The sequence below is a fragment of the Magallana gigas genome, chromosome 4, assembly GCF_963853765.1.
Source record: "Magallana gigas chromosome 4, xbMagGiga1.1, whole genome shotgun sequence".
Taxonomy (NCBI): domain Eukaryota; kingdom Metazoa; phylum Mollusca; class Bivalvia; order Ostreida; family Ostreidae; genus Magallana; species Magallana gigas.
Genome location: NC_088856.1, coordinates 5,362,603 through 5,372,255, shown reverse-complemented (window position 1 = coordinate 5,372,255; position 9,653 = coordinate 5,362,603). Strand labels below are relative to the sequence as shown.

At 33.3% G+C, this 9,653-nt stretch overlaps 1 protein-coding gene and 1 long non-coding RNA gene across 2 annotated transcripts; one reads left to right on the top strand and one right to left on the bottom strand.

Annotated features, from left to right (window-relative positions):
• Nucleotides 1–37: 37 nt before the first annotated feature.
• On the bottom strand, nucleotides 38–2,612 carry LOC105349210 (ryncolin-2). Its single transcript, XM_066081017.1, has 5 exons — nucleotides 2,460–2,612; nucleotides 1,761–1,897; nucleotides 759–855; nucleotides 503–667; nucleotides 38–379 (listed from the first exon to the last, which is right to left on the bottom strand). Exons 1-5 carry the CDS (start codon nucleotides 2,569–2,571, stop codon nucleotides 144–146), a joined length of 747 nt encoding a protein of 248 aa, XP_065937089.1. The 5' UTR covers nucleotides 2,572–2,612; the 3' UTR covers nucleotides 38–143.
• A 4,474-nt stretch (nucleotides 2,613–7,086) lies between these two features.
• LOC117682258 (uncharacterized) lies at nucleotides 7,087–9,653 on the top strand. Its single transcript, XR_010713623.1, has 3 exons — nucleotides 7,087–7,241; nucleotides 7,545–7,674; nucleotides 8,496–9,653. It is a non-coding gene; the product is annotated as an uncharacterized lncRNA (long non-coding RNA).

Below are 9,653 nucleotides of genomic sequence, written 5' to 3'. Positions count from 1 at the left end.
CAGTTCACAACGATGACAGTTTTTAAAGCTGTCAAAGGGCAATGTAAATCATTTAAAATGTTCGATGCTGAAACTAGCACTTATAAACAGACACTCTGATTTTATTTTGATTTTATTGTAAAAGCAGGCATATGCTCAGATCTTTACAATCGTCTGATTTTCATTTCGGTGTATTTAAGAGAGTAATTGAATCCATGCCAGGTTTTCCACTCGATGCCGTCGGCAAAGGACGAGTGGCTGCCTTTCAGGTAGACTCCGTTGAGATTGGCCTGATGACAGTTTGTGTACCACCAGCCGCCCTTGAACCTGGCAGCACACGTATTGTAATCATGGTCCTTGGTGTAGAACTGGGAGCCATTATGAAACGACATGCAATCTCCTTAAAGAATAGAACTATTTTGTCAGGAATATCATAAACTTACAAAACATATTATTTTCGTATAGTACAACAATGGAATTTAAGAGAAGATTTGTATTTAATTTTTATCCAGAGACATACAACCTGCATTTCCAATGTAGTCCTCGATTAAAAGCTTAAAGCCCTGACCCTCATCCCCGACGGAAAATCGTCGGTAAACTGCATATCGACTCTCTCCGGCGAAATCGGACATGTCAATCCGTAGTTCGTAAAATCCTTGACTGACAATTTCGTTGATACGATGGTTTCCTGAGAAAGACAAACCATTTTTATTATGTCTTAAATTCTTCAGACTCCTTATATTTTGCGTCATCTATATAAATATTAAAGAGGAAGTTACCTAGCCAGAACTCTCTTGATATATTTCCAAAGCCATACTTGTAGTCTGTCCAGTTTCTGAAAAAATCTTCAGATCCATCCTCTCTCCTCTGTATAACCTGTTTAGAGTTTGATGATGCTCCTTAAACACGTACTGTCTTTGAAAAACTAATACTGAAGTATCTAGATACTACTCATAAATATAATTCATTATATGCATAGGTGGTATGGTATACAATTGCAACGACTTTAACTTTACCTAATGGATGAAATAAACACTATCAGGTGAGTTTTTTGTCAAAGCAATATCGGCTGCATTTTTGGTCTGTGTTAATTAAAACGTTGCTTTAAAAAAAAGAAAAGAAAAAGGCTTTAAGGAATTTTTAATTTTGTAGTTAAAGGTAATTCATAGGTATTGATTCAGCTAAATTACCTTTTGTTGTCATGCGACAATTTTTTTTTTGTTTATGAAATGATTAAAACTCCTCATTTAGATATGATTTTACAGTCTTGTTTTATATTGCTTTAATCATAATCTTTAAATGAACCTCTTTACAAAAAAGAAAAAATTCAAGTTTGAAAATGTTTACATCAAATCAATTTTCAGATTATCCAAATTATCCACTTTAACAAAAGTCGACATTATAAAGTTTGTCTTAAGTTTTACCTTTAATCTCTTAGAACAATTGAATTAAAGATTCAGATGTATCAGTAACACGCATGAACTTTACTTAAAGTCAATGATAGATAAGTTACAATTGTTTGTATAGGAATTTGTTTAGAAAATATAACGTAAATCTGGAACGTTAGACACATGGTTTACAAAAACCTTCAGTCATAACCGTCACGGTTATTACAGCTGAAAGTAAAGTACCTTAATATGCACATGGTAACAGTTTTAAAAACACTTTTAGGGAAGAACAGCCAATTAGGCCATGCTGGCTCATTTACAAATCGAATAAATAATTAAAAAAAAAAAAAAAAAAAAAAAAAACCAAACAAAAAAACAACAACAAAAACAGACCGTCCATCCTCCTCCATCAGTTTGCTGGTCACAGTAGACATTCAGTCGTCCGCCTTTCTGGGGATAGATGGTGTACAGTCCGTTTTGACTATATCCCTCCCATTGGTAATCCTGACAGTCCCTGGGGGCCGGAAATACTGGAATTAGAAATTTAGGTCATTTGAAACCCCTTTTAAAAATGGTGGTATTGCTTATTGCTGGTATTTCAATATTCATACTTTTGTACAAAATCGGCTAATCAGTTAAATCTATGTATCTATATGTAGAACTGTTCATTTTATTTGTATCATGCATTTACGATTTAGATTCGATTCAAGAAAAGAATCGGTAAACGAACATCAACGTTTAAGTCTAACATTGCCAATTTATTTCTTATCTTTATAATAGCGAACGGTATTTCACTTGATACAGCAATACAACATATTGGCAAGGCATTCATCACGTTTCTCTTGACACCATATCATGACCTGTGATCAGTAACCAATGTTTCTGGGATTAAAATTTGTTAAACCATACGGTTCGTAACGCTCCTTCTACCGAGCATTATATTGTGCATTGTATGATACGTTTGTAGAAATCTTTAGTAAATTACTATCCAGTTAAAATAACATATTGCTCATCTGTTTAAACATAAAACATGTTATTTAAAACAAAACAAATTCAATGATAGATAAACAACTTTAGAGTATATGTATTTACCTGGGGCATTAGTTGGCTGCCTTGTTACATGTATGGAATCCAAAAGAAGTCCAGAAACTGTCGCGAATGGCGAGAACAGTACCAATAAGCAGTTAAGTACTTGTACGACCATTCTGTATGTTATGATTGTACGGACACTTCCTATCAGTAAGGTCAAGGTCAATCAACTGAATGTTATATACAGAAAATTAAGAGTAAGAAAAGTTCCTGAAGTGAAGTGCCATTCACTTTAGATGAATTTTTTTTTACACACGAAAAGTAATTACAAAACGATATCTAGTATATATGAGTGATATAATTAATACTTAAAAATTTACTTCCAGTATGTAATATTTCCTCGTTGTAGAAAGGAGAATTTAAGATTGGGCGAATTCTTTATTGCAAATAATATTTTTGTTAACACAACTGCATAGGGGCGAATTCAAGACAGGGCGAAACAGTTTGCAATTGCTAATGGGCGAAAATAACACCTATACAGTAGTTGTAATTTATAGATATATAGAAACTGCAATTCAGTTCTAACCAGTTCACGATCGGTCGAAGCATTCAGAAAACTAAGAGAAATCACTGACTGCACGAAATAATCAAGATAATATAAAACTCCCATCAAATACTATTTTGCTGTTTTTTTTTAATCTAACATACTGATGTACATTGACAATACTTGAGTTCATTTGACTTACTTTTAACGATCAAATCATGTAAAAAGAAGGATGTAATTATAAACAATATAATGCTTTATTTGATGACGCACTGACGCGGCTTATGTATTTTTATTGCAATGTTGCTTCCTTCATATCACCCCCCCCCCCAAAAAAAAAATATATTGTCTAAATAAAGCTTCCGTACAATCATTACATACAACATGGTCGTGGTCATTTGCTTTTTAATGTTGTTTGCATCATTCGCGCAGTTTCTGGATTTCGTTTGGATCACCTATGTAGGAATCGGTCAAGCACAAAGAATCCGAGATCCTTGAAGTAGTGTGATGTTTATATTTTTTGTTTTTAAAATTCAACAATTATTTTTAATTAACTGAAAACTTATTATTCGTAGGTGGATATCATGAATGAGTGTACTCCATCCCCCAGGGATGATCAATGATCTCCAATCCACCTACCCCCACCCCCTCCCTTCCATCTCGGTGTTTTTTCCATATGATTTAAGACGGTTAATTGATTTGCATATGTACGATATTTTATTCTTCTTGACTAATTTTGGTTACGGTAAAACAATACTTTTTCAAGCTGAAATGTGTTTTCTCCTACATTATTGAGCGTCATTCCTGTGTTTGAATGTATAGATAATTCACTAGGGCCACCCCCACTACAAAACCAATTCAAATACTATTTACGCATGGGGCTGTTCTGCTTCAACTAGTGATTTAGTGAAAGACTGCGGTATGTAGAGATTTATTTCATGTTTTAAATGTATATTTCACTATTTGTTGTTCATAAAAAAAAATAATTCCATGCTATGACTCTAAACTAACCTTCCACATAACCGTGAATTAAAAGCATATGCATGCATTTAAAAACATCGCTGGTAAACAACTTTTACTGTATTGATTATTTTTAAATCAATAATAATGAACTTAGAAGTTAGGCCTATCGAAAAACGACAAAATATGCTGCATGCAATTTGAAAAAAATGATGATGTGTTAAAATGATTCTATATATGTATTTATGCACGCGCTTTTAGTATTTATTGATTTTGCAAAAACCACTTCAGTCTGCAGAGTTAGGTCACAGACGCAATCTAATTAAATAAAAGACTTTAGATTTGCTTTTCCAAAATTGAAAATATGCCGGATTATTGTGCCGAGTTTATCAGATGCCAAGCTGATATGCTACCGTGTACACGCGGAGATGGACTATAAATAATCATGGGATTTCCAGTTTTTGAGTATTTCAATACTATATATTGCCTTGGTGTGAAATAGGAATGAAGTTGGTAAGACTTAACAACTAAACATGTACGTATAATTATTATTTTGCCGCAAACAGGGATATATTTACACCACATGTCTACGATTATTTACCAGGTTCGAAGTTCTCTAATAATAAAACAATTTGCTAATATATTTCCCTAAATGAAAATGTATTTCCTGGTAAATATGTATGTCGATCGTTTGGTGTAGATCGTTTGTGTGTGTATTTCTGAACGTATATAGACTAAAACGTCAAATTAAAAAATAAACAGGAATGTTAAAATGTTTACCGAGATTTGAACTTGGGTATTCACGTGATCAAATACTGTTGTTGCTTCGATTGAATTGTTTTAACATATATCGACGGTGGTGTTTATATTTCTGATAAATTTAGAACCAAATACCTATCCCGTGAATTCTTTAAATTTGTTAAAAAATTCACGGGATTGGAACTTAATTGGTTCTTACAATATACGTGATCAAATCGTCTAAAAAACTGTCAGTGAACTTTTAGCTGTTTATTTTTTGTAAAAAAAAAAAAAGTTACATAAACAGTTATTTCTATTTCAAAAGTATTTCTGTTGGCCCAATTGTTCCACCTTAAATGACATTGAATCTGAAGTGGAAGTAAAGATCAGTATGATGCCATAACACCAGGGTATCAGAAACACTGCGTATAAGGAGCCAATGGAACCCCATGATATGATCCATATTGTTTTTGTTTATGCCAAAGAAGATTACGACACATTTATGAATTTTTTAGGGTGGTTTAAGGAAATTTTACGAACGCTAGAACAAGGCGAAACTGTAACATATGAAACACACGATAGCGAATTGTTCACAAAACAACAAGATAACAATCATTGTAACATTTGTGAAAGAGCAATATACATCTTGCCATTTCTCTCTCCTTCCTTTTGCTCTAATAAAAGGCTCAGATTTTTCACCAGTGACGCGATTGGCAAGACAAGGTTACGATCAATTTGCCCGAAAGGAGCACTGGAAAATACCTTTAAAAAGCAGACAAAGTACGCTGTGAGATCTATCCGTACTGCAGATCCCCGTAGTGGTACATATCGTATTCCAACTGGCCTTACTATGATGAAAGGGGTTGAATATTACAGCAAAGATAAACATGTTGGATATGTGAAAAACCAAGTAACGGGAATAATCAAAGAAGCTATCAGAAAGTTTGATGAGAGAAATGCAGCCATGGCAATTGCACTTACTGGTATTGATCAAATCCCGGAAAAAGTTGAAGAAAGATCTGAGAAACAAACTGGGTCTCGTCCAATAAAACCAGACATTGGAATCGTTTCACATAATAACCCAAATGATCTGACTCTCACACAAAATGAATTTGGTGTCCAAGAAAAACCGGTTAAGAGTTTGGGAAGGGTAGAGTATTCAACTCTGACCACTGAATCTATGACTGCAGAAACTGATGGTAATACTTTCTTGACCGACAATACTTCATCATATACTCAAGGATATAAACAATTCTACGATGCAACGGCTTTGACTAACAGAAAGACAAAATCGTCCAAAACAAGGAAAACTTTTGAAGGTGAAACGTTAAGATTGTTGAAAGAGGCGAGAAATGTCTCCATTGATGACAGTACTGGTTTTAGCTTAGCTACGTCTCATAATGATGTATTACTGGAAATAGATAATGAATCACTGAACAAAAATACAGTACGAAATGCAACACTGAAAGCGGCAAAAGCCCAGGTAATTATTTCTTTTATCAACATTTTATTATTGCAACAAAAGTTAATTGAGCAATGATTTTCTTTTTTAAATTTGTCTTTAAAAAATAACAGTAAAAAATAAAGGGTATAATTGTTGGATCATGATCAATTTAATTTGCTTTAACATTATTGACAAGTTTTATAGGGCAAGACACCTTTTCGTATTTAGAATGTGGAAACAGTTTGTTGCTTGAGACCTGTTTAACTGTTGATTTGAGGATAACTATGTTCTGTCAATTACTTTTTTTTTTTTTTTTTGGACCGGGAATGCACAGTCAGAGCCCTCAATATTGGTCTCGGGGTCAGATTAAGCAAAGACTCTGGGAAGGGAGTGAGGACCAAATTTTATGTCTTGTACAGGGTCCACTGTTTATAACAACACTGAAGAAAATCCAAGAAATAATTGCCAAATAATCACGTTAGTGAAAATATGTTGTAAAATATCTCTTTTGATGTTGTGCAAATATAGTTAATTAGGTATTATTCATTATTCACTTTGTACAATATACCGGTATATATTATCTTTGAAACAATTATATTTTAATTATGATAAGTACAGGGTATAGGTTTCTTTGTTATTACAAAGGTGCACATTAGAGAAAGATCTCTTTTTAATACAAAAATTAGAGGTTCATGTACATGTACTTGCAATATCATCAATCAAGTTGTCTTTTCCACCAACACCCACACCCTCTCTTCCTTGATCTATTTGTCACCCCTTCTATTACATAAAAGTACAAACTTGGTACTGAATTTAGTATGTCTTTATTGCTTTATTTTTACTACTAAATGGCAGTGGATGTTATGTTAAAACCGTGCTGAATTATCATCAATGGTGTAAAATAATACAATTTTGTGCTACAATATATAGACATAGACTCTTTGTGACGATTGCATGCTTTAAAAATTTAGTATCACAAATATTTTCTTTTGATAGGAAGTACATGTATGCTCAATACAATTATCCGTGTATTAATGAAACAAAATGTAATGATACCGGCTCAACCACACAAAATTCTGAGAGTGAGACCAGCTGGAATGTTCTGAGGTTGACTGAGGAATCCTTCAGTGAGACCAGAACTAAAATCGTGACAAATGAGGTAAATCTAGAGATAAATGCATGGAATATATTACATAAAGAAGCTATATGAATTACCCCTAAAAATGCATGCACTTGCTTAAATCATATAATCAATTGTATAATTAACATGCATCATAAAAAGGTATATGGTTATGCGTACCTGATGTTCATTTGTTTTCAAAATGTGCAAGTCCGTAAAAATAAAACGAATTATGTTTAGATCGGGTTAAAGTCAAGGCAAAAATTATGTCGTATGAAAAAAGAAAAAAACGTCTTTATCTTAATAAAGTAAATTTACACTCTTTTTTATTATATTCTGTAGGACACCCTAAGCAAAGGATTTGATACCACAGACATTGATAATGATGGTTGTTTATTTGTTGACAAATTTCCAAATGACTTCAGTCGTACATCACAAAATATCAAACACTCATCTCAAGGTGAAACCCACAGTAAGTTTTTGAGTGCTTTCAGGATGTACTTTTATAAAATGTTATACAAAATTAGGGGATACCTCTCGCCGGCGAATGTCAGGTGCTTAAAACAAGGATATTGCAAACTTGGTAATGAATCCTACTTTTTTATCTTCCAAAAAGACCATCATGATGGTTATTTGCCTACTAGGTGGTGAAACCACAATTGTTAGTAGATTGCAATTAAAGGTAGGGGTAAAAAGTAAGGGTTTGTAGTCTTGGTTGCAAAGTAGATTGCCTTGCACGACTTCTACATATTACCCCCTTGCGAAACCCGTACAATCCATAGCATTCTTAACTTCCTTTGGAGCATACAAGCAGAGCTGCCAAATTACGGCGCTAATGCTTTACATTCACATTACCAGCTCTCATGTGACATGTACCTATTTTAACAATGGGTGGAGAGAGTGCACTAGAAGAGTAAATTAAATTTCCCAAGGTTACATTGTTACTGCGATAGCAACGGACCAGATTCAAACTTGGGGCTAACGCGTCTAAATCGGTCGACGCTATGAAATGCGCCTCTCTCAGAATTTATGTTGTTGTTATTTTTATTGTGGACGAAGAATTAAAAGCCCCATCATTAGAATATCTATACTTTATACCTTATAAAGAGGGAATGTGTTGCGAATGAATTGATGAATATCAATAGCATTTATATGCGTGAACATTTCTTAATTATATGAAATATAAAACTGATCATTAAGTTTCGTTTGATAATAAATTTTATCAAATATGCACGTAGGATCTTGGCAGTGTATTTTCCATTATGCTGATCATTTAATGGTTCTACCTTCCAGTCCTTCTTAGGAGTACAATTGACTCCTATGAGTCCGTACTTGGACTCTGTAAGAACTCAACAAAGAGATTTGGTTCCTTAGACAATGGATATCACACAAACTTCAGTCACATCTACAAGACAAGTCTGACTCGCCGCCCAGGGACTGAACAAGATGACGACGAAGTGGATTGATGACTGTGTTTGTTCAATCAGCTTTAATGATTATTGTTTATGATAAAGATTCTGAATCTGTATTAAATATCTGAGAGTCCATTAGCAAGTCTGGCGTTTGGAAACGATTGTCTATTTGAGGAATACGTCAAAAGCTTTAATGATAGACACAGGAGCAAATAAATGTTTTATTTTGCACAATTAGCTGTTACATTTCATATACTTAAAGCAAATGTTTTTTTTCTGGATCATTTCAGTAATGTTTAAAAGTTCAGGAATGTAAACAGCTTAGAACCATGGAAAACTAGTTTGTAAAGATACATGTCTTGTACTTGCTATTGAAGAGTTGCCATAAATATTGTTAACTGCTTTATTTTCTTAATGCAGATTCTGATTCAGTGTCAATTTCATTAAAAAAAAAAGCATGCACACAAAATGGGAATCTAAATATATCGAATTTAGGCTAAATCACTTCAGAAAAGAAAGATAATCTAAACATTTTCTTTTTTAATTTGGTTGTCAGAATCAGTACCCTATCAAATGATGTTCTAACAAAAATGTCAACAGTTTGAAAAATATGATCCAATAAAGATTTTTATAACAGTTGTTCATGTTTGATAAAACGAATACTATTGTTACGAATATTTGTTAAGGCTGCATAATTGTGGTGAAATAAAAATCTTGGGGGGGATTTATTGGTAATCATTTGTGTAAAACAAGCTGTTTTCATCGCGTCTTTAGAATTAACTCTATGACAGCTAGGCTGATGTACAGTTTTCTTAACTACATACCAATGCGTTTTACTCAATTTTTTTAAAGTTTAAACCTTTTCAAAATCCATCATAAATCAATTTTGAATTGTGGAATATACAGCAAATCTCTGAAAACTAGATCACTGAAGCATTTAAGCAAGGGGCTGTGTCCAAAATAGTTCGAATGTATTTTATAGAAGCATCACCCGTTGATAAAGCAAATGTTTATCACACGGGTAATATACACCATGCGT